Source organism: Pleurodeles waltl, chromosome 8, assembly GCF_031143425.1.
Source record: "Pleurodeles waltl isolate 20211129_DDA chromosome 8, aPleWal1.hap1.20221129, whole genome shotgun sequence".
Classification (NCBI taxonomy): domain Eukaryota; kingdom Metazoa; phylum Chordata; class Amphibia; order Caudata; family Salamandridae; genus Pleurodeles; species Pleurodeles waltl.
The window spans coordinates 542,520,471-542,545,914 of NC_090447.1; the positions used below are offsets into that span (position 1 = coordinate 542,520,471).

Below are 25,444 nucleotides of genomic sequence, written 5' to 3' on the forward strand. Positions count from 1 at the left end.
CATTTCAGTGCACTTTCCAGCTCTCCCATTGCTGGAGCTTTTGCTCTACAGCTGGGAATGCTTTGTCCTTTAAGGGAGCCTGTGTGCAGTAATGTTTCAGGAAGCCTGGAAGCCCTGAAAAGATATAATGGACTGTTCGTGTGGTTATGCCCTCTAGGGGCTGATTGTATGGTTGCAGTGCAATGCTTATTCACAATGATTTTTCACAGTGAGGCCTTCTAAGGGTGATTTTGACTGTTACAGTCTAATGCCAAGTATATGAAAAACTGCACCAACACAAAGTCTATTCCTGATAAATTATTTTATTGGGTTTTCATGATAATTGCATATGTTGTATTGATTCATCACTATCACAATTAGGACAATACCTTATGCAAAACTACTGTGTTTACTACATAAGGACTGTTGAAACTCACTTGATTTGGTTGGGTGTCCCCCTAGTGAGTCACCAGTGATTGCACAATGTCATCTATGGTATGTCCTATCTTCCATTTTATATATTTTTTAATTATTGTGAAGTATTTAGTAATGTGTGTGAAATAAATGTACTTCTCCTTTTGCCAAACAAAAGGTACTGACTGGACAATAATTCTGTGAGTGTTATTAATGCGTGCCAGTGATTGGTGATTACTAGCCACCAGCACCTCCCTTGAGTAGGCCTTAGACCATTGGTTCCCAACCTGTGGTCTGGGGACCTCTAGGGGTTCGCAAAGCCTCCTCAGGGGGTCTGCGACTGCTTAGAAAATGTAATAATTTTAACAGATTAGGTCTGGAGCTTTCAGTAATGACTCAGTGGGGGGTTACCCAAATTCCAATAGTGATTCCGTGGAGGTCCCTGGGTTCCAGTACTGATAAAGTGCCTCCCTTAGACTGTTCTGCCCTGCTACCCTATGATAATCAAGCACTACACTGGGGTATTTGGTTCTTTCTGATCTCTTACTTGTAATGGCCACACAACTAAACAGCTCAATTTCCAACAGGGAGAAAATTGTATTTTTTCTATTGTTATTGAGAACAGGGGAGAAACTAATGATTGATCACAAAAACCTCTGCGGAGGTGATGTTCCTGTTACTCCAAGAAATTGAAGTCAAGTACTTAACCCAGACATTTTCTGGTACCATACATTCTGTCGAGATATCCTTACCATATAACCCTAGCTGTACCAGTTTTCAGTTACAGACAGTCTCATCTCAATTTTACTTGTAATATAGGGCTTTATTCCATTATATTGTTTTTGTGCCTCTCAATACTCCACAACATGAGACTCCTGATCTCTTATTCATTTCGATTTTCGAAGTTTCTTTTTCAGATCATATTTATGGAGTGAATGTGCAGTTTCCCTATGATTGGTTGGGTGTTAAATACCCTATTGATTTCTTATTAGTTCCACTTGTGTGTATCCCATATTCATCAAGAAGAAATCCACTGGTGCATCAATCTTATTGTTTTGCAGTATCTTTTTATTTTAATTTTCCATACTTGGTAAGTACAACCATTTTCATAGCATTTGCTGGATTATCTATGCTAGGTAGATACAGCCAACATGTGTTTCACCCAGTTAGGATGCCTTTTAGGCTGGGGCTTCCTCAAAGCTCTAAATTACACTCTGCCGAAGCACTTTTCCTTCACCATATTAATCAATCTTTATACACAATACATTAAAATATATTCCGTGTCAGGATGTTGAAGATAGCGGTCCATCCTGGCGTTCTACACTTGTAAAAACGGTGAACACCTGATATCTTCTGGTACCAGACATTCTGCCGTGATAGCCTTACCATATAAACCTAGCTGTACCGGTTTCTAGTTACAGACATAGGCCCTCATTATGTCATTGGCAGTAAAAAACGCTTACCACCACGGCGACAGCCGCCAAAAGACTGTCGCAGCGGCTAACATCCATCTGCCGTAATATGACCACAGCCGGATTTCCGCCACAAGAAGGGTGGAAATCCGTTTGTGGTCATGCTGGCGGACGGTGTTAAGTGGCAGCAGCGCCACGCCAGTAGACCGCCACCAGATGTATTATGAGAAATAATACGGCCTGGTGGTGTTCTGCTGGTGGGCGCTGCTGGCGTTAGCAGCGTCCGGTGCCGTCCCCTCCCGAAAGACCCCCTGGATTCAGTTAAGTCGGGTTTCTGACAGGGGAGGAGGATGGTGGGTGTTGTGTGTGTGTGTGTGTGTGTGTGAGGGTCTGTGCATGAATGTGTGAGTATGTGTGTGCATGCACATGTGTGTAGTGTAGATTGTGTGTGCATGTGTGAGACTGCGTGTATGAACGCAAATGTGAATGAGTGTCTGCCTGTAAGTTTGGATGTGTGTGTGAATGAACAGATGAATGCATGTATGCCTTTGTGAGTGTGTGGATGCGTGGTGTGTGCCTGCGAGTGTGCGTGCATGGTGGGGATTGGAAGGGGGAGGGTGGATGGAGATGGGTGGGGATGGGTGGGGATAGTACGGGGAGTGTTGGAGGGGTGGGGGTAGTATGGTATGGGGAGTGTTAGGAGGAGGTGGGCCGCCTACCAGTGACAGGGAAGGAATTCCCTGTCACTAATAGAGCCTACCGACATGGTTTTCACGGTGTACCGAATGCCACAAAAACCATGGCGGTAGGCAGGGTCATAATGCCACTGGTGGGACAGTAGCGGCCACCGGGTTGGAGATTATCTTCCAGCCCGGGGGCTGCTACCGCCATGGCGGTCGGTGTAGTACATTGGCGAGTTGGCTTCAGCCAACCTGCCAATGTCATAATGTGGAGGTATGTACCGCCAGCCTGTTGGCGGTACTACCGCCACAATAACACCGACCGCTGTGGGTCATAATGACCCCCATAGCCTCATCTCAGTTTTACCTGTAATATAGGACTTTATTCCGTTATATTGTTTTTGTGCCTCTTAGTACTCCACAACATGAGACTCCTGAGCTCTTAGTCATTTACATTTTCTAAGTTTCTTTTTCTGATCATGACTTTTTAAGTCAAGCCATGTAGCCCTCATATTTACCTGCAAACGGGATACATTAAATTTTAAAATATTCTTTTTCCATTTTACCTTCCAGGATTTTATCACATCTTTCATCGGACTAACATAGTTAGTGTACATATTCCTGCCATTCATTATCAGAATATTCAAATCGGTAGCACCTAACATTAGATGTTGGACATTTATCTTTGTGGTAAGACAGCTGTTAAATTATATATCCTGAGGAAAGATGGTGTCTCTTTGTGCAATTATTAACATTACATTTGCTCTTAGGGGATGGTGATCACTATTCATTAAACAAAGAATTTTAAAATCCATAATTAGTGCGAAATGCCCAGCTTGGACAAAAAATAATAATAGGGCCTTTTTGATTACTTAGCTTAAATATCTGACTTCCTCCGATGTCTGACTGAAATCAGCCATTTGAACAAACAAAGCACCACCTATCTAAGCATTTCTCATACTATTTGGATGTACGTTTTGGGAATATTGCTGGTGGTATCCTATAAGTCCTCACCAAATCTCCAAAATGGAGTTTCTCCTGAAGGGGTTTAAAACACAGATTAAAGTCATCCACAATTAATACCAAGGTATTTCCAAACAATGCTCCTTAAATCACTGCTGAACAGCAAAAGTTGTTTCGTATTATATTACTTCTCCCTTAAATTTCTGTAATTTTTGTAATTAACATATTTCCTATGGCTTGCATGTTATTAGAAAGATTGATCTTTGTCACCTTCAGCTATTCACTTTCTATTGGAACTTGAGTGACCCTTTCTTCAGTTTATGTAAGTATTAAGGTTATTAAGCCACCAGAGTTGCACTCAAAAAGTTTACAGTTGCTCCAGAGTAGACTTGGATAAAGCCCAATAGTACATTTTTTCCCCTGCATAGCCAAGTTTCTTGAAAATATATATTATTCTCTTCGGAAATGTTCTTCCAGGGAAGTCTTGTACTGATCAATACCCCTAAGTCTACTATACCCCTGCCATATATGCTCATCAGGATTAATACTTTCAAATGTGTTTTGGTCAGACACCAAAAGAATAATTTTTAAATTGCTTTATCGAACATAGCAGGTCTTTGTTGTGGGTTTGTGGAATATATTTTTGACATGTTGTGTTTAGTGTATTAGAAATCAAGCCTGTGCTAACAGAAGACAATTTTATGTTTCCTTCTATTTTGAATGTGACATCATGGTACAACACATGATTGCCACTGTTGTTATTTTTCTTGCTGTAATAAAGAATTATGAGCTTTACAATGAAAGACAAAAGCTTTCCCAGTCACACTGAACATGATGTAGCTCACCAATTACAGCCTGGCTGTCCCAGGCCTACTTTATAACTACTCATATTACCTTAATAGACCTGAGAACAACTAAATCTAATGCAATAGTATCGTGAGACAATCTTATAATGAATTATGTAGTAAAATATTTCTTCTTGCTCTTTCCCCATTGGTGCACATCATGGAAACCATGTTTTTGTGTAGTAAATGTATGAAACGCTTTGTCTGAAGTCCTATAGAAGGATCTGCATTTGCTTTGCTGTATAGCTCCACTTTTTCCTACTTTAGAAGGCAAATCTATGCTGAATGTTCTATCAAACTTTACTGAGTTCTTTGTATTTATGATTTATTTGCCCAAATGTTAATCTGATTGACGGACCAACATGTGTATTCTGTTCTTACATTCTGTAAGTAAACTTCAACACTTTTGCCTGTGTCTGTCACTCTTGTTGCGAATGGTACAGCGTTCTTCTAATGCACAAGATCTTTCAAACTAGAGATGGGTCCAGACGGGGAGCACCAATGTCCATATAGGAACTAAACCATTCCCAGTCTAATACGTTGACACGCATTGAGGAAGCAAATGAGAGACAGATTTGTACTGATTTTATTTTAAATGACACCAGGATCTTTTGCTTATTTTTTGTGCAGGTAATTCATTTTCTGCTAAATTGATAGTTGTCTTTATTATCAGGGAGAACAATATAACTTTAGTAACTTCTTTGGGATCCTCCCACTTGATAAAGCCTACTTCTTTTAAGTCACTAGGGGCTTTGATCTGCTTTGAGGTCTCTATTTCTTCCTCTTCCATTTTAATAACAAAATAAGTGAATGTGCCTAAGATAAAGGGTTGCCTTCTTATTATCCTCCTTACTTGGGGGAGGGGGGTACATTTATCTGAAAACTGATTCCCTGTCAGCAATGATCTGTTTCTTTCTTCTCTGTCTTTGCACCTTTGGGGAGTGTGTAGGGAGCACACACTCTGAGTACTGATTACTACTACCTAATGGGAGATTTGTTCCTTTAGCGCAAGATTCCTATCTTGAATTGGGCACTACATGTAGTCTTGCCATTTTGGGTTGGTTTTCATGGGCTACTTTATTAACCTGGCATGCCATATATCTGAGCTTTGGGAAGCTTTTTCTTCCTTGAATTTACAGGATTTATTCTTATTGTTTTCTTTTTACTTCTCTTAGTATCTTTATAATACCCACTGCCATATAAAGTACATCCTCTGTAGAATGTATGGCCCCCTCTCCTTTTGATTAACATTGGAACCCTTGAAATGAACACAAAGAGGATTTCCCACGCACATCTTTTCCTTCCCAAGTTACATGTAGTGGCCTCACGTACTCTGGGTACCTGTACTGGTCAAACCAGGGCAGGCATGCATACATGTATTTATCACTTTTTACTCCTTAGTCATACTTTTTCAAATCTCGGTTTGTTTTTTAACTTTATCACTATTTAAAAACTCTGATTCAAAGATCCCATGTATGTTACATTAAAAGACCTAAAAGAATGCATGATATTCATAAAAAAATAAATCTAAATGGTGTCTATACAACCAAGAGGAGAAAACGAGCACTGGCAAAGCCAGTACTTCTGACTTTGGCAAACATGTGTTGTTTTTACTTAACTATTTTTTTACAAACATACGCAATATGGGTTAAAGGTTCAGAAGTAATAAAAAGTAATACCATATTTTAAAGGTGACATGCACATGTCTATTAAAAGATAGGTAAAAAATGAGTCATTTAAAAAAGAAACAGTATAATACATGAACACGGAGATTGGCCTACCTGCCACAGCACTGAAGTGGAGTACTTTTTAGGTAAATCTGTGCATGTACAGAAGTAATATGCCATCGCTCACAGTGAAGATAGCCAGTGGTTTAACTGAATGTCCCATTGCTCCTTGCTGAATGGGCAGAGTAAAAATGTATGTGTGAATGAATTGAACAAAAAGAGACCCGACTGAAAGCCCCTCTATGTATGTGTTTTTATTATTATTTTTGGGAAATCGTGAGTCTGGCAAGACACCTGAAGCTCTCTCTAATGCACACTTTAAAAACTATGCTTTATGTGCAAGGAAACTACGAAATAGAGTTGCCCATATTATCAATAAAGTGATACGTTTATGGGGCACATGGTAGGAAACCAGAACATTTAAGGAACCCAATAAAGAGACGAGGAATTCTAAGTTTCCCCAACAAATGGAACATAAAACCATGGTTTTGAACTATATTTTGGACCTATAGTGATTCTAGAGATAGATATGCTTGCCACCATGGAGAAGTTGAAATACTGTGTATTATTTTTATGAACGTTTCTCAACTAGAAAATTCGGGGCACAGTGTGATTTAAGGCTTTGTGTCAAATTGTGTTCTGCATCCCTGTTGCGCCCAAGCCTTTTCTATCTATGGTGCGTAAAATTCAACTTTCAAAAATGCCTGTAATTTTTCATAACACCTTACTTTTTCTTTTCCTGAAGATCTGCGGTCACACATTTTCATTTCCAAACCAAAGTAGCATTCTGATTCTAAAAGTGAGGCAGTGGAGAATATGGTTTGTGAGATAGATCAGAAAAAAACAACTGGATTTATTAGCCTAAGTGTTTGGCACAGGGTGTTTGGAGGCTCACATATCTTTCTTGCTGGTCTCTATTAAAATGATTTGTCTTATAAAAGTAGGGAATGTTCATTTCGTTGTTGCTGCACAAGTTGTTACTTAAACTATACTGTTGCTACAGTCTGCTAGTGGGCCTCCCTCAGTATGTCTTTATTTCTCTAGGTGATTAATTTCTCAACCAGGGCCTTATTCATCCTGCCTAGACAAACACCCAGTACGCCCGTTTGACATTCAGCTGGTTTGCACTTGACAAAAAAAAACAGTTCCCTTTAAAAGCTGTTGACAGTTTTGTTCAAAGTGGTTTAAGATCATGCCCAACAGTAAATCATGGACATCGTGACCTGCTACAGCCTTCTAGAAGTCTGCACCCCAACACTTAAGCTTACTGGTCACATCCCGTGTATGGCCTCTGGATTCCAGTCTCTCTATCTCCTAGGCCCTCATCACTGGAAAGCACTGCCTTCTGACATCTGTACCCATCTCACAGTTAATGACTTTAAAACCAATCTAAAATCCAATCTCATGAAATTAGAGAGAAAGAATACATAAGGACGTAGATCACATCCAAAGTGTAATCGGCCTGTCTTGGGAGTGCTCCTTGTAACCAGCCAATTTGTTTTGCTTCACTGGTGATCTCTTAAAAATCAGCAACTGTGCACAAATGCTTTAGTCAACCTCTTTCGTACTGCATCTTGCTCTATGTACTGCATTTCTCTTCAAAATGACAACGTGCTCATGCCAAATCAATAAAAAAGTAAAATTATTTGGACTCTCGATAATTTGGGAAAACATGTCAAGTAGTTGACAATTCTCATTAAAATACTTGCTTTCTTGGGGTCTTTTCTCGTAGCTTTGACCACCAAGATACAGAAATACTTGCGAGCTTCACCAAATAAAGTAGTCCTTTCATGTAAAAACCCAAAGATCTTCTAACATGCATCCCGCAGGACCTTATCTAGACTTTCCTGCTGTGAAAGACATGAAAAGAACTTGCAAAGGCACTGACTGATTTTGATAGTGGTAAGACAATAGCAACGTATTACATTATTATATTAACAAATATGGAAATAATGCAGACTAGAAGTCTTTAGTTTCTTCAGCTCTTCTTGCGGATGAAACAACTGCTGGGGAAGCTGGTTTGAGAACCTATAAATACTCTAATGCATAGATTAAATAAGGTTCAGGGATGGTACTTCAAGAAGTATTAGCTTGAATCAAACACGTTTTAAGCAAAGTGTTTGCTTTATAAATAGACTGCATGTTTAAAAATATGTCATTTATATAGCCTTAAGAGAGTTATGGGGTTCTGTAGAACTATTCCTTAGCTCCTCAAATAATAGCCCAGGGACCCTGGAAAGTGTACCGGACCCCGAGACCCTGATAAAAGAAGTAGTTTTTTTTTTTATAAAAAAATCATGTGAAATGCTAATCACCAGTTGCCTGTGTGAGAATTGGACACAAGGGAATAACTCACATTAAAAAAATCAAGCAAGATACTGATGGGAATATGTCTTGGAGCACACATCAGTTTTACAAATCCTACAAGACATTTTATGCTTGAACCGGTCTCCAGCATTTGAAATCAAGCACAGAAGCATATCCGGCAAGAAATCAAAAATAATGCAAAATAAGCTAAACCTAATATTCATGAATTGTGCAAGACGTTGCTTGCATTAAAAATCACTGGGGGTTAATATTAATACTCTAAAAAGTCATGTCAATTGTTCTAGGCTGAAGGGAGCAGATGTAGCCCCCTCCTTGGGCACCACCTCGGTCAACATCAGCTCCCTAAAATGAAGTTTGGAACTCCTTGTACGGGAACTCCAAGGCTAATGCTTCTGGAAAAAGGTAGATGTTACATAGCCCAACAAAATCCTGCTGACCGTGTCTCTCTGCATTGAAGTCAGTGTTAGGCACTTTGCGCATGACGGGGCATGTAAGCATCATGTTCACTCAATATTATCAAATTAATAACGTTACCCTAAGTTTGTAGTTGTATATTTGAAATGTTTACAATGTGGATTTGGCACATAACTTGAGCTGCACACCCTCCAACTCACACGGGGCCACCGTGTGTCACACGATATCGACTCCCATCACATGGTGAGGAGCTGATATAACACAGTGTGCACACAATTAGCTGGAAATCCCTACAGAGAGCTGGTTTCCAGATAACTGTTTCGATGTTCTGCACAGCCCATGTCAGTTATGAGGTTTGAAAACTCCCTAGGACATTGGCAGCAGCCTGAGAAGCTCTGTTTTGATGTTAAATTGTTGAAGTTCGTTCGGGGGGGTGGGGTGCTTAGAGGCTGTGAATTAAAAGTGCCCCGGACTTTGCTCTGCACTAAACCCCGCCTCCTTCAAGTCCCTGTCCCCTGCTGACACTGTAAAAACGTTTTCCCAGGTTGTAGGGGGACCAGACTTCCCGGAGTCCTGGTTTTCAGAGGACAGTCCCGGTGTCCCGACGTTTTCATTCATTTTCCATAAATGTCCCGGTCTTTGGGGCAAAGGTCGTGTCAGCCTGATAATCAGAAGTGAAAGGTATGCTCTCCTTTCACATGCACCTCCAGAGTCTTAAATACTTCTGCTGCCTGCGCACATGTGCGTATCTATATATATATATATATATATATATACATATATATGTATATATACATACACACACACACATGGGCGTAGGAAGTGTGGGGGACGCGGGGGATGTATCCCCCCCAGATTTTGGAGGGTGGGGGACACGGGGGACGAAGGTGGAGACAAGGGGACACAATACTTTCCCCTCTCACATCTATTATTCAGAGGGCCATTAGCGCACAAAAGCGCTAATTATAATAGCCCTGTGCCGACCATCCTCCAATCTGATGAGAACAGAATGAAGGTGAGTCCGGAGGCCCCGTGCGCCTTTTCCTCTGCCCTTTTGTTTGTCCTGTTCACAGCTGTGGGCATTAAGGTTGCTCATAAGAACAAAGGGCACGAGGAGGAGAAAAGAGTTTTGGATGATTACTGTCTGCATCACCTGCCGCCTTGAAGAGGAGCACTGCAGGATGCCTTCAAGAGGAGTGACAAGACAATGAGGAAGATCTAAAGAGATAACAGAGTAGCACTCAGCCTGACACCTGCAGGCTAGAACGGAGAGACTGTGAAACACAATATTTGTATTTGCCTAAGATCACACCAGTTGGTGAAACAGTGAAGTCGAGATTGAGCCCAGATTTTACCTTTACACACAACAATTTAGCTATTAGAAGGGTATATTTTTCTAACATTTATGTTTAATGTTTTGTTATCTAGGTAATGAAGGGCTTGATTACAGTGTGGCTAACAGGGAGAAGCCATATTTCATTTTGGGCCGTTATGCCTAGCGTTATTATTTATGTTGTTGTTATCGTTACATACTTCAGCATATTGAGGTATATTATCTTTTCTATATCTTTTCTTCACTCTATTCTGAAACAATCTACCCTATGCCACTGCACCCTACAGCACTTTTCTCCACTCTGTGCTACTCTACGCCACTGCAATCTATGCTGTACCACTCCACTCTACACCACTTCAATCTATGCTATTCTACTCTAACCATTGTACACTACACCCCTGCACTCTGCCAGTGCACTGTTTACCACTTTACTCAACACCAATGCACTCTATCCCACTGCAATCTATGCCAATCTACTCTGCACCACAGCACTCTATTCCACTGCTTTCAATGCCACTGCACTCTGTCACTCTACAATACACCACTGTACTCTGCAACCCTCTAATCTGCAACATTGCACTTTCTGCCACTGAACTCCACACCACTCTACTCTGCACCACTGCACTCTGCACCACAGCGCTCTGTCCCACTGCACTCTTTTCTGCACCACTGCACTCTAATCTACTCTACACCACTCCACTGTAGGGCACTTCACTCTTCTTTGAAATCATCTCCTCTATGCCACTGCAATCTACGAAACTCCACTCTATGCTATGCCAGTCTAATCTATCTTGCACCACGCCAATGTACCCTGCACCACTCCAATCTGCTCTGCACCACTCTATGCTACTGCACTCTACATCATTATGCTCCACTCTGCAACGATCTACCCTTCAACACTATACTGTACTCTGCAGCAATCTAATCCATGCCACTGCACTCTATGCCCCGCTATTCTACTCTGCACCACTGTACTCTACGCCACTCTTCTCTACTCTGCATCACTCTACATCACTGCACTCTACACCAATGCATTCAATGCCACTCTACTCAACAGCACTGCCCTTTATGACACTCTACTCTGCAACACTGCACTCTGCCACTGAACTGTACTCCTCTTTACTCAGCACCACAGCATCTACTCTGCACCGCTCAACTATATGCCACTCTACTGCACTCTACACCAGTGTACTGTATGCCACTATAATCTATGCCACTCTACTCTGCATCACTGCACTCCACCACTGCACTCTACACCAGTCTACTCTACCTTGCACCACTTCACTCTACCATGCAACGCATCACTCTATGACACAGCACTCTGAACCACTGCAATCTATGCTGTGCCACTCCACTCTGCTCCCCTCTATTCTTCACCACTCTACGCTACTGCACTGTACGCTAAACCAGTGCAGTATTCGTCAATGCACTCTACACCACTTTACTCAAAACCAACGCACTCTATATCACTACACTCTACACCAATCTACTTTGCACCACTGTACTCTATGCCACTTCACTCTAGACCACCCAACTCCACTCTGACACTTCACTCTGACATTACACTCCATGATACTAGACTCTGACACTATATTCCGTTAAACTCTAACACTTTCTCCATTCTGTAACTCTCTACACAACTCCCTATACGCCACTCCATTCCACTTTACTCCACTGTATGCCACTCCACACCACTCTATGCCACTTCAATCTACGATACTCTACTCAATGCCACAGCACAACCCTCTATGCCACTCCACTATACAACAATGTACTATGTTCACTGTAACACTTTACCTAACTTTCTCTATGCCACTTCACATTACATACCTTCACTCTACTCCAGTTCACTCTTCCTTATGCCTTTCCACTCTACGACACTCTGCCACTCCACTCTATGACACTCTATTACACTGTGACACTACTCCACTCTACTACTACTACTTTATGGCATTGGCGCTTGATAAGGGAGATTCAGATCGCCTTCTCACTCAAATGAGACGTGAGTCCGATTTATCTTCGCCATTTTGGTTACAAGCACTCTGTAACCCTTTTAACTCAAGCTTAACGAAGGCTTAGGATGATCCTGATAATTGTCTAGGGGATCGAAATATCGTCAGCCAAAGTACCTTGACTTGAATTTGTGATATTGTACATAAGTTGGCATAAGCATAGGTACTATGAGTTAATGACTTCTTGATTCACTATTTGAGTCATTCATGTAAAAGTAGGTGTACAAAAGCTTGTAACTCATTATTGTGGATGCTAACCTTGTAGGAAAGTAGCCTCTTTCTAGCCTGGTTACCCCCACATTTGGCCTGTTTGCCAGTGTGTTTGAGTGTGTCTACTGGGATCCTGCTAATCAGGACCCCAGTAGTTATGCTCTCTCCCTTAAATTATGGTTGTTGCATACTGGTAACCCAGTATTTCACCCAAAATTGGCATACTGGTGCCCCCTTATAAGTCCCTAGTATATGGTACTTAGGTACCCAGGGCATTGGGGTTCCAGGAGATCCCTATGGGCTACAGCATTTCCTTTGCCACCCATAGGGAGCCCATGCAAAGGCTTCTGCAGGACTGCCATTGCAGCCTGCGTGAAAAGGTGCATGCACCCTTTCACTGCCAGTTACACTGCACCAGGTCACTTATAAGTCACCCCTATAGCAAGCCCTCCAGCCCTGAGGGTAGGGTGCAGAGTAACTGTGTGTGAGGGCACCCCTGCACTAGCAGAGGTGCCCCCACGACCTCCAGGACCATTTTCCCAGACTTCCTGAATGCGGGGATGCCATTTTACATGTGTACTTGAAATAGGTCACTACCTATTCCCAGCTACATAATGGTAACTCCGAACATAGGTATGTTTAGTATCAAACATGTTGGAACCATAACCCAAGGCTTTTGCAAGCATTGGTTGTATGATTTCATGCACTCTGGGGGCTCCTTAGAGGACCCCCAGTATTGCCATTCCAACCTTCTGAGGTTTTATAGGCAGGCCCAGCTGCTGCCACCTCTCAGACAGGTTTCTGCCCTCCTGTTGCTTGAGAAGCTCAAGCCCATGAAGGTAGAACAAAAGATTTCCTTTGGGAGAGGGGTGTTACACCCTCTCCCTTTGGAAATAGGAGTTACAGGCTTGGGAGGGGTAGCTTCCTTCCTCAGGCCACTGGAAATGCTTTGAAGGGCACATTTGGTGCTCTCCTTGCATAATCCAGTCTACACCGGTTCAGGTACCCCCAGTCCCTGCTCTGGCACGAAACTAGACAAAGGAAAGGGGAGTGACCACTCCCCTGTCCATCACCACCCCAGGTGTGGTGCTCAGAGCTCCTCCAGAGGGTCCCTGTGTTTTGCCATCTTGGATTCCAAGTTGGCAGCGAACTCTGGGAGCATCTGAGTGGCCAGTGCCAGCAGGTGGTGTCAGAGCCGCCCCTGATAGGTGCTTACCTGTTTAGCTGACCAATCCCCCTTTCATGGCTATTAAGGGTCTCTCCTTTGGGAGGTTCTTCAGATTGCAAGACTCCAGCAGGAATCCTCTGCATCCTTTACTTCACCTTCTCACTGAAGAAACTGCATCTGGACCCTCCAGGAACTCCACAAACTGCAACAACGAAGCAAAGACAACTTCTGCAACATTGTATCTTCAGCTCTTGCCAGCAACTGCAACTGTTTCCCGGCCATGCATCCTCAGATGACAGCGTGTCTTCAGCCTGCACCAGAAGAATGAACGAATCTCCCTTGGGGTGAAGGAGTCATTCCCCTGCTTCAGCAAGCACCTCTCTGCAACGACGACCATCTGCTTGGGTCCCCTCTCCTGTTGAGTTGCATGGATCCTACATCACGGGTGGTGGACTGAAGTGGTCCCGATGGTCCTGACGTCCTATTGTCCAACTTTTGTGTAGGTAAGAGCTTGCCTTCCCACGCAAGACAGTAACCCTGTTCACCACGTGTTTTTCAGTTGCCAAGGCTTGTTGGCATCCTTATATGAAATGCTTTGTGCACAATGTAACTCTGGCCCCCAGCACTCCTTCCTGCAATGCACAGCTTCCTGAGTGGTTCTCTGGCGGTGTGGGATCCCTTGTTTTTGTGCTGCGTGGGCCTCCTTTTGCAAATCCTTTGTCCCCGTGCTGAAGGACTCCTGTGTCCACTGGCTGGTCTTCTGTGGGCTCTCTGAGTTGCTGAGAGCCCCCTCTGACTCCTCCTCCTGGGTAGAGTCCACCAGGTCCCTCCTGGTCCCAGGCAGTGCCATTTTCCGATAACCGTGAGTTTTGCGTGTGCCAAGGTTTGTTGGCGGAATCCAGCGACGCAAACCAGACTGCCATCATCCATCCGGTGTGGGATATCATCTGCACCAACCAGGAACACGCATCCATTTTCTTGGGTGCAGTACTGACTGTTGTTCTTCACCGGTGGGTCTTCTTTTGCACCTTGATTCCGGTTAGCAGGGGCTCCTGTCCTCCCTGGACTCTTCTGTGCTTCTTGGACCTAGTCCCATTCTTCCACAGGTCTTTAGGTCCAGGAATCCACCCTTTGTGTCTTGAAGTATCTTCTGGTTCTTGCATTATCTTCTTTCTCGTGTTCTTGTGTGTTCTAGGAAAGTTACTGTGATTTACTCCTGTTTCCTGGGCTCTGAGGTGGGCTCTATAACTTACCTTTGGTGTTATTTAATACTCCCAGTGCCCCGTTACACACAACACTTGCCTAGGTGGGAAACCGACATTCGCATTCTACTTTCTTAGTATATGGTTTGTGTTTCCCCTAGGCCCATTTCTAAACATTGTGATTTTCACTAATTGCACTTTTCTAACTGTTTTTATTGCTATTGCGGCATACTAGTGTATATAATTGGTGTATTACTTACCTCCTAAGGGAGTATAGTCTCTATGGTATTTTTGGTATTTGTGTCACTAAAATAAAGTACCTTTATTTTTGTAACACTGAGTATTTTCTTTCATGTGTGTGAGTGCTGTGTGACTACAGTGGTATTGCATTAGCTTTGCATGTCTCCTAGATAAGCCTTGGCTACAGCTACCCCTAGAGAGCCTGGCGTCTAGACACTGCCTACATTTCACTAATAAGGGATAACTGGACCTGGTATAAGGTGTAAGTACCATAGGTACCCACTAAAAATCAGGCCAACCTCCTCCAAACCACTGTACTATATAGGTTACTTTTTACATTTTTCTTGTGATTGGTGACATTGGGTCATCCAGATAACTTGTGTAATGCCCGAATACCAGTCTTTCTCGATTTCCCCTGTTGATGTTTTCCCACTACATTTGATCTTTTATATTTTGATTGAATAAATGTATGAAACGTTCCATTTGCATACTACTTTAATATCATTGTTTATGGGAGTGGTGATGCATTTTATTAAAGGGACCCCTGTTCCTTTAAAGTTAGTTTACTGCTCCATTTTAGGACACTCTACTTAATCCATGACACTACGCCACACCAGTCGATGACACATCATTCTCCTTTATGCCATTACCTTTGAGCCATGCTGAATAGTAGTCTCACTAGTGTACAGCATGACCAAAACACATTGGCAAAGGCAATAGAACTTGCATAGGCGAGACCTATTGGCTTTGCCAATGCTTGTTTATAAGGTATGAACTTCAAGGTGACTTGCAATATCCTTATGTACGCCAGGGGTATTTTACCCCATATAATATATGGTCACGCCACCAACTTTCCCACAAACCACTTAAAACCTTAGTGCATAGCTTCTGTCATTCCAAGCTATTAAAGTAGAGCAGAAGAAAGAAAAGCAACATTCAATTTTTTGCTTTAAACAGCTGCATTAATTATGCTCTGTGACCTGATCTGCCTTTTACCTTGGCTGCTAACTCTGGCAGAAGGCACTGTAATGTCAGAACTCAACTGTAATAACCCTATCATAGTCATTTTCCGATGTTTTTTATTTATAATCAGTGAATGTCTTTTCTTTATACGCAGTGACTTGGTGCATCACAAACAGCCGTTTCTAAAGAAATGAGTGACTGCAGTTTATACAGAGATTAGAGAATCCATGTTTATATAGCCTGTAACTGCAAGAGCTTCTTCAGTTGAAATGCTTCTAGTTATGACTGATGTGGAGCTGAGCTGCCCAAGATCACACACAGGAGTAGAAGTGTTATTAGAACTATGGTTTCCGAGCACAGTTTACAACTCTTGTACCTAATCGCTTTTGATATCTCCAGTGTGGTTCCAATTGGCATGAGGTGAAGGGCATGGTGGGTTTGGGACGAAAGGGTATGTTCTTCCTTTTTACCCTCCTACCTTTATTTGCTTGGTGTATGAAGATGCAAGGTTAATTAACATGTTATTTTCACATTTGAGCTAGGTAATTTGTGAATGTAAATTAAAGAATTAAAGGTACTTTCAGACTGTGAAAACATGCCTTCCTTTCTCCCTATGTCACTTCCAATATATATGATTGTGTACATTTATCGGAGCCTGCAGTTCGTAAACAACAAGCGATTTGTATAGGGTTGATTGAAAGTCCCCAAGGCTGTCCCTGTCCCCCCAGAAATGTATTGTCTCCTACGCCCCTGCACACACACACACACACACACACACACACACACACAGTCTTTTACAGGACAGATATAAAATTGGGACTAAAGGCTTTAGTCCTACTTTTATGCCTAACCTGTCCCAGTTTTTCCTTTTCAAAATCTGGTCACCCTACCAGGTTGGCATGTCCGTAGATGGGTTATGGGGAAGGTGATCACTACTGTAATGCACAAGCATGCGTTCTATCACTTGTGATCTGCTGCTTCCTTATGTGCAAAAACAGAAATCCATGGACTGTCTATCATCCAATATCACTCTCCTCGGTGTAAACATTAACCGCAATGTAAAATCTCGAATGTCGTCATGACTTTTGCACTGCAGATAATCGACGGAAGTTCTCTCTTGTAGCTGTCATCGGCTGTCAGGCGAGGAGCAGAATTGAAGAGAGAATAGAGGTGCTGCTGACAGGCGCTGTTCCTGGCCACGCTGCAATGGCGGCAGCCGTGAGGAGCGGCGCCACCACTCCCCAGAAGACGCCGCCCGCCGATGGCACTCAGGATGAACTGCAGGTCACAGAGGGTAAGAACACCGCATTCATCTGTCTAATGTGAGCACTGTGAAATACTTGCGCCGGGCATTTGTTGCAGAGTTAGCTCAAAACAATAATGAGAGCAATGAAAAAAGCATAAAGGGACAGCAGAGCTCTGAGCTTAAACTGATAAATACAGTTGTCTAATGGTAATTGCAGTGGTATGCCAGTAACAGCCAATCAATCACTTTAAAATCATTCTTTTTATAACAGTTATATGATGGTATGCATTTATGTTGGGAATTAAACTTCAGGAGAAGTGAAAGCACATGATGTTTATGAACTCCCTGACATACTTAAGGTTGATGATGACAAGATGTGCTTTTCTGCTCTCTCCTCAGTTTCAGTCCTGACGTTTTCACTGTTAGTTATAATCACTTAAGTGTGCTGTATATCGCGTGGTTTCAGTGCACAATTAGCAGTTAAGTGCAGGGCCCAACGTTTCCCTAGGAGCCGGAGCCCAGCCCAGTGCCGGAGATTCTGACTACCAAGGCAGTTTAGTCTTGACTCCAGGGTCAAACTGAGAGAGAGAATAGACCCAGGCACCAAAAATAAAAGTGGTCCTCATTAATTAATTAGAAAGCTAAGGCACTGTTTCTTTTATTATCAGGGAAATAAATGGTAAAAACCCGCCCACCAGACAATAAAACAGACCCACAAACAGCCAAATAAATCGGTCCATACACTGACGTGTCACGCCAGCCCTTCCGGCACTTCCTGATTGCCATATAGGACACTCCATCATCCTCATTCGATAGCAAACACTTACACTAATTGGGACAATATGAGCCCCTCATGCACAACAAGACCTAGTCCCAAAACATGAATGCATGCGCCCACCACTTGTAACCACCGTCTTAGCTGTGGATTGGCACCAGGTTTCAAGGTCAGACATATAAAGTGTGGGCCTTAACGATCATGCTTCTGTTGGATGTAGACCATTCATGTTTGCAGTATGGTCAAATGCAGAGATGCCTTATTGTGATCCAATATGACCATTTGTCAAAAGTGAGCAGAAAGCAAATACTAACTTTGCATTACAGTTCCCCATACATCCTGCTCATAAATGAAGAACTCAATAGTTGTTCTGAATGTTGTTTGGTGGGCAAGTACTCTTTCAGAGTATGCTCCATCAGCACTTGGGCAAAGCCAATGGTCAAGAGTCACATGATACTCAGCAGTGAACCTACAATGCCCTCTGGCCGGTTTACAGGTTTCTTCTTGGATTTGAATGCACCCTGCTGTTTACTCTGCTTCTTTAAAGTGTTAACCAATTGATACGGAAGATATGTTGAGGTATATATTGAAAATGGAGTTTACTATATTGCAGGAAGCTAAGCAGATGAAGGCCTTTCGCTGATACGGAGAGCTCACTAACAAAATATTTAAGGCTCTCCTGTTTCTTTCCAGACATCTCAACATTTTTGAAAATGAGTAGGGGCAATCGTTGAATGACATCTTTTGTTTTTCTGTCAATTACATCACAGGATTCCAGAAACAACTGTCACTTTAAAGGGTACATCTGTTTCCCAAGCATTGTAATATGCAACAAGTTACAGTTTTTTAAATAACACTAGGTATGTGGTATACCCATAGTTTCCAAGTTTCCCATGTTCATGCGTGATGTACATCTCCAGTCCAGGTTTTTTCTTTGAATTTTGGGATTTGTAGTCCTGTTGTATAATGGAATAAACAAGATGACAAACCCTAGGATTGAAAGAAAAAAGCAGAGTTGGGGCAACACATCACACATGGACCTAGGAAACTTTGGTGTGCTGTATTAGGGCTCCTGGAGTTAGAATAACTTTCTTCCTGGAAATGTTCAGTGGAATGTAAAATATCAATACATTTTTATAAAGTACGTAATGGGTAAATAGTTTTGATATCTCAGTTAACATTCTATTATCATCCCTGAGGTCATCCACGTGTCCAGGCTCACTTCATCAGAAAAGAATTGTCAGCTTGCCCTTCCCAAATTTTATCTGCAACATCTTTGTAGATACAAGGGTAAATGCAGGCCGTTTTTTTCTAGATATTAATCAATGTAAATAACTTTCTAAGCACTCTGAGTGCTATGTGAGATACTACAAGACCTCTTCTTTACTTTTTGTTTGTACTTTAATGTGTTTGCCAGAGATAATGTCTGAAGCTTTCTCTCCTTTTTCAACTAATGTATGTGCCTCAATCGTGAAATAAAATACATGTGGATGCTCTTCTATGTAACAGTCTCCGCAAACGTTTGCTGTGTGACTTTCTGTGCATGCATGAAACATCAGTTAGACACTCAACACAAGGTATCCTACAAATTATGTTGCCACAAATTGGCATACCTTTTAATAGATGAAGAATGTCTGCCTTTGTACAGAAACTGCAACTGCCTTTCCTGTTGTTAGACCCACACCAACTCATCTGTTAGAGACGTGCCTCATCATCGGCTCTCATCCTGGCCCCTATAATTTCCATTAACACCCCCATCATTTAACTTCTTTTTTTTTAACAATGCCAGGTACATCATCAATAAAGGGAAACCTAGGTGTTCAAAAATATTTTTCATTTCCTAGAAGACCCCGGTAGGAGAGAAGCCAAAGTGCATTCAGGAATATGGTTGAGCCCATCCTGAACTATCTATCATCCACATAAGTAAAATCTCAGAGCACAGTCTGATTTTTTCTACCCACATCAAAAAGTTAAAAGGCTGAGTTAGCCTTGGTGTGGTTTAAACCTGTGAACTGCGGAGCATTTAGGCCACTTAGAGATTTAGCTGTGTTCTAACCATTCAAGTTCTCCCGTCTGTCTATACCACCCACAAGTGACTTCATTTCTATGCTTCCCCTTAAACTTGGAAACATACAAACACCCCGAAATATTTCAGGAGAAGATGATTTGCTATTTTCATTCTAGGCCTAGAATATTTGGAGAGAGCGCTTGTTTATTAGCATTGTTGTACTTTCAGCAAATGGGAAGATTAAAAATACATGCATGTCAACGCACATGCGTGAAATAAAATTGGAATGGGCGCCAGAGTCTGTGGGGCATTTACAGGAGGGGGGGTTAAACAGAGAAAACAAAAGAGCAGCAAAACTGGTCAAACGTCAGTTAAAATAGGCTTTTGCATTCAGCAATTCGTCGGTCAACATAATCGCAGAAAACGTCACCTTAGTAAAATAACCTTACCTTATAATTCCTTTTTTAAACGTAAAGCCCACTGATATTTTTAGATATTCAGCTATACTATCCCGAGTTTTTCTCAGAATAATTTTGCTGATGGCTTAAATGCACCACAGAAGGATATCTTCAAGGCATTCACCCTTTTGTTTTCATTAAAAACTACTTTCTACCAACAACCAACACCATCTTGTTCTGTTAGCGTGCTTTCATTAAAAAAAAAAAAAAACTAGGTGCATGTCTTGGAAAAGGTAGAACCCTACAGCACAGCTAACAGCATATTTGTAAGAGATCCACCTCCTCCACTGCTTGATTTGTAAAGAAGTAGTGCTGGTGTTAAAACATTTTGTTAATAGCCCACTGCCAACACTGCTGAATGTGAGAGTTGCCAAATACCCAAGGTGTGTAGCGTTTATTCCAGTTCTTGCTTCTCTCCCATCACCTTACACTCTTGGAACCTCGTTTTCATCCCTACGCTCTTCCTTTTTGCCTCTGTTTGTGTTCCTTTCTCTTTCTCCTTTCTGCCATTTCTGACTCTCACTCTCTTGTTCTGGATCAAAAGTAGAAAAAAAAGTCCTGGTTCTCAATGAAGAGTGCTGGTGTGCCCGCGCTACAGCCATTGGCTTAAAATAAGCACTAAAATCTCAACTAACTGTAATGCTTTACCATTAGTCAGTATTTATGGAGTGTCCTCCCTGTGCAGATGAGCTCTGCCCTTTGAATAAATATGCTGGTGCGAAAAAGTATGTTATGTTAATATATTCTTGGTAAATCATGGGGTCTCTATTCCAGGTGGTTTTGATATTTGGATTTATACGGCTATCTTTAGATGCCAGTAGGCCAGTTAATATTTTGACTGGAATTAACAAACAACATTTCCTTTCCATGGAGAGAAGTGTGTGCAAACGTTGTAGAAATTCTCGTTTTCGTCTGTTAATACTTATGACGTGCCATCAAGTCCGAAGCCCTCCTAATGCCTTGTTACTTTTGTCTCTGTTTAAGCTGGCCTTTGTTTCACAACTGCGAAATATTCCCTGTAACCACGCAATAAGGCAAATCTAAAATGTATTTAATGTATCGTTCATAGACTGAAGACACTTTAAGCACCATTTCACTCTTCCTCAGAAAGACGTGGCATTTAAAGTGAGATAAGTAATGTGTGTTGATCATGTCAGCGAGGCCGCCCTTTGAAATGTTTTGCACACTGAGCTAACATTTCATGTTTATTAATACTGGGTTCTGCATGCACTACAAGTTATTGATTCTGGAAGTCACATCTTTCAAGGATCGGAGAGTGGTGATGAAATGTTTTGACATAAAAAGAGTTTGAATCACTTAAGACCCTAGCAACTTCCCGTAGGCTTTTTGCGACGTTTAAATGCCATTACTCGTCGGAGAAGGTTTTGATGCCAGCCACAAAATCAAAGGCGAAACGGTTACCACTTTTTCTTCTACAAGTTGAGGAACAACCCAGATAGAAGAGAGAGCGGCAAGCCCTCACCAAGGCTGGCACATTTTTTTTTTTTATTTAAATATAAGTAACACTGGTGTGAGATTTCCTCTCTTGCGGTGTTGTTATTTTGCGGCACAACAGGAGTATGTGGGGGAGTAAATGGAAGGAAGTGTGAGAGAAGGCAAGGCATGGCCGAAGGGATACTTGGTGAGAGAACGTGAGATGACATGTTATGCGAAGGACGAGTCATTCCTATTCATAACGTGATTAGCAAAACAAGTGCGGAAAAAGTCAACACAAAAGGGAGAACTGCACAATTTGTGGAACGAGCCACTGTGGCGTCCAACATTCTCCTGGAAGGCGTGTTTTTATATGGAAGTGTCAAAACGACAGAGAAGGCACTGCAGGGCAACAGGAGACCTGTTGGAGCATGGCTACTCAAAGTATGGCCTGCGGGCCTCATGCGGCCCCTCTGACCTTTACATGCGGCCCCTTAGGCAACAGGAGCACTGGGCAGCTGTTTGCTCGACCCACTAACAATAAAAATATTAAATAGACACACAATCATTTAGTTCAAACTTAGTTGGTGTTAAAGAAAGGAAGTAACTAGGGACTCCTGCATCTAACTTTAAAAACACCTTCATTTTTGAAGACATCTTGCAGCATAGGTGTAAAACTAAGACAGTCTCTTCAAAATTAAAAAAGTGTATTTAGTTAACATGCAGAACCTTTTCACCTTACTACAATTCATTTTATCAGAGCATTGAGATGTATTCATTTAAAAGTGATAGTTTTAAAACATAAATTTGGAAACATTAATTCTTCCCCTTACCCTGAGAACACCACCAATAGTAAATTAAAGAGGCAAGTCACTTGGTATGTGCACTTTATGGATGGCCTGGGTTCCTTTCATACGTGAACCAAATTATAGTTTATTAAATCAAACATATAAGCAGGTTATGTGCAGCACACACCATGAAGCATATATTTCGTGGTCCTCTTAAATGTGATAATGCAGAGAAAGAAGGGAAAGAAAGATTTAAAAATTGATCGGATCACACAATTTGGAAAAGTGGGTAAGCCGGGATTAATTCCAGGTTTTCTGGTATCCTATTGTATATTTCAGCCTCTAGATGTATATTCTTTGCTTCTTCTACACCTACCTTGCCACCAATCCCCCCAGCCACCCCACCCAACTGCCACTGCCCTGGCATCAATGCGGCCCCCAGGCAGACCACAGACCAAACTTTTTGGCCCCTGGGAAAATGTTTGCGAGTACCCATGTGTTGGAGAATGGGGCATCTCAGACGTCCAAAGGCACGAGAAGTGTTATGGGTTACATCTGAACAGTTTTTACAATATCTAAGGCTGAGGACGGCGTACAAAAATGTATGGCACTTTCTAACCCGACAAGATAAGGGAGGCAATCGTCTAATAGAGTTTTTATTGGATGGTTAATGCATATCTATGCTGGATTACACACTCGGGATGGAATTGATTATCAGTGAGTCAGGTCTCAAAAGTAAAAGGAATAGAGACGGTTTGACACGTCACATCAAACTGTGTCCTCAAATGCCAGATTCAAAAACTGTTACGGTTTGAGATCCTGCATAGGACTTAGGCCTTTCTAAGTAAACATGATGCAGGCTGCTAACCTAAATGTAAGCAGAACCTCGCATATTTTTTCATTTATTATAGGGAAATGTCCGGTGGGTGGAATTTATTGGTTGGATATACTTAGTAGGATTAACGACAGCACTGTATTGGATGTCCTGATGAGCCTGGGAACTTGTTAATTAGGATTGGTCACCAAGCTGGGAGGTAGTAAAGTAAAGCATAACCATACACTGATTAATTCTGCCATTAGCGAAAAGACATGTGATCTCCAAGTCAATGGGAAAGGAAGCTCTAACGATTTAGAAATGGATATCTGATGTGCGACAATGGTCAGAGACAGATGTGGCACACATGCATACAACTAGGAAGAACAAATTATAAGATGAGCTTACTGATTGGAAGTTGTAGGTGGAAGCCCTCCCTTTCCTGCTTGAAAAACACCCTAAATACTATGCTAGTGAGGCTTAGTATTTATGTAACAAAATGTATTTGTACAACTTTACCATGAAACATGAATGCAAGTTCATGGAATGACGTATTGAATCCCACATCTATCCTGCTGTGATAGTGGACATCTTAGATTGTCTATACTACTGCTACCTTGTCCACTGTTGTGATTCATCTGTTCGTGCTTCAGAAAAAAATATATAAACACAAGAAAAGCTTAAAGAGCAAGATTAGACTATACGGTAGATTAGCACTTTTCAAATGAAGAATTATGGACATTTCTTAATGCGGAAGGCAGTTGCCTCAATTGTTCCTTTTTCCGCTTTACATCAGATACGATTTACTTTTGCATGGCTAAGACACTTCTGCACTGCCCCATGTAGTTTGCACAACATGCCAGCCATGGGCTCCTACCCGTGCTTTTTAGGTTTAAGTCCATAATCTGTCTTTATTTCGAAGTTTTTAATAAAACACCTGTTTAGGGCAAGGTTGTAAATCTGATGCCCAATATTTGGGGCTTTGAAGATTTGCTCATCCTCCAACCGTCATAATCTGTGTCTATTGGAATTCAGCTTTAGCTAGTTTACCTCATTCACTCCTTTACCTGCAGTATACACTGTTGGGACCATCATAAGTGACATCTCTCCCCCACAAATAAAACGTAAGCTGAATGTCATCTTCATAATGCAAAACTGGAGGCCATGGATGCTGATGAAACTGGCAAACAATGCAATATTTAAAATGTGAAGCAAGAGAGTCAATTGCTGGGCCATGCCACAAGACAGGAATACATCTCAGCTGTGTGATGAAATAGAGACCGTCTGAGAATGACAGGCAAGAAAAGACTCAAACTAGTTCCAAACAACACCACTCAGAGAAGTCTCTGAAAGCCTCTTCAACAGACCACTGTCGTCAACCATTTCAGACTGCTGTTGACAGCTCTAATAGTATCATGGTGTTGATACAGCTGTTGTCTTATAACGTGCACAGATCAGCCATGGCTGTAACCCGAATAGGCTGAGTGCTATGTCCTGACCAAAAACCACCATGATTGTCATATAGGAACTTGGTGCTCTCTTAAATCTTAAAAGAGGTATGTTTGGTTTCAGGCATGACTCTTAAGTGATTGTGAGGCTGCCAGTAGTTAATGTGTGCTGGTGAAGCTCCCCATACCCCTTCAAATCCCAGGCTCCCAATTATTTTACAAGATTGGTACTCTTTCAGTCCCTCCATTAGACAACATGTTCTTCCAGACTTTTCTATCTTTTTAACAAATGAAACACTGGAGGCTGCAGTGTGAGAGGCAGTTGAGTCGGTACTTTGCCAAAAGTGTTGAATCAAAGGTTAGTGTATCTCAGATCAGTATACGTAGGTGTAAGGATTTTATTATGACAGAAAACAGGTTTGTTGAGTGCAGGGTGCTATTACTGTCCATTTTTATGCATCTTACGAGCTGTTAGGTTTTTCTCTGGGTCTTCTCCTTCTCAGGATGTTTCCAGGTAGCCCCAGGTCTCACCCTCAGGCAAAAAGAAAAATGAAGGAAAATGCCTCAATAATTAGTCTTGGTT

General features: G+C 41.9%; 1 protein-coding gene across 1 annotated transcript in view; it reads left to right on the forward strand.

Annotated features, from left to right (window-relative positions):
• The window catches only part of CFAP47 (cilia and flagella associated protein 47), a 2,216,809-nt gene that overhangs the window by 1,869,220 nt on the left and 322,145 nt on the right, over window positions 1-25,444 (forward strand). Inside the window, exon 60 of the mRNA XM_069204610.1 lies at window positions 17,014-17,184. Within this exon, the coding sequence (XP_069060711.1) occupies window positions 17,014-17,184 (171 nt within the window). The remainder of the gene's footprint in view (window positions 1-17,013; window positions 17,185-25,444) is intronic.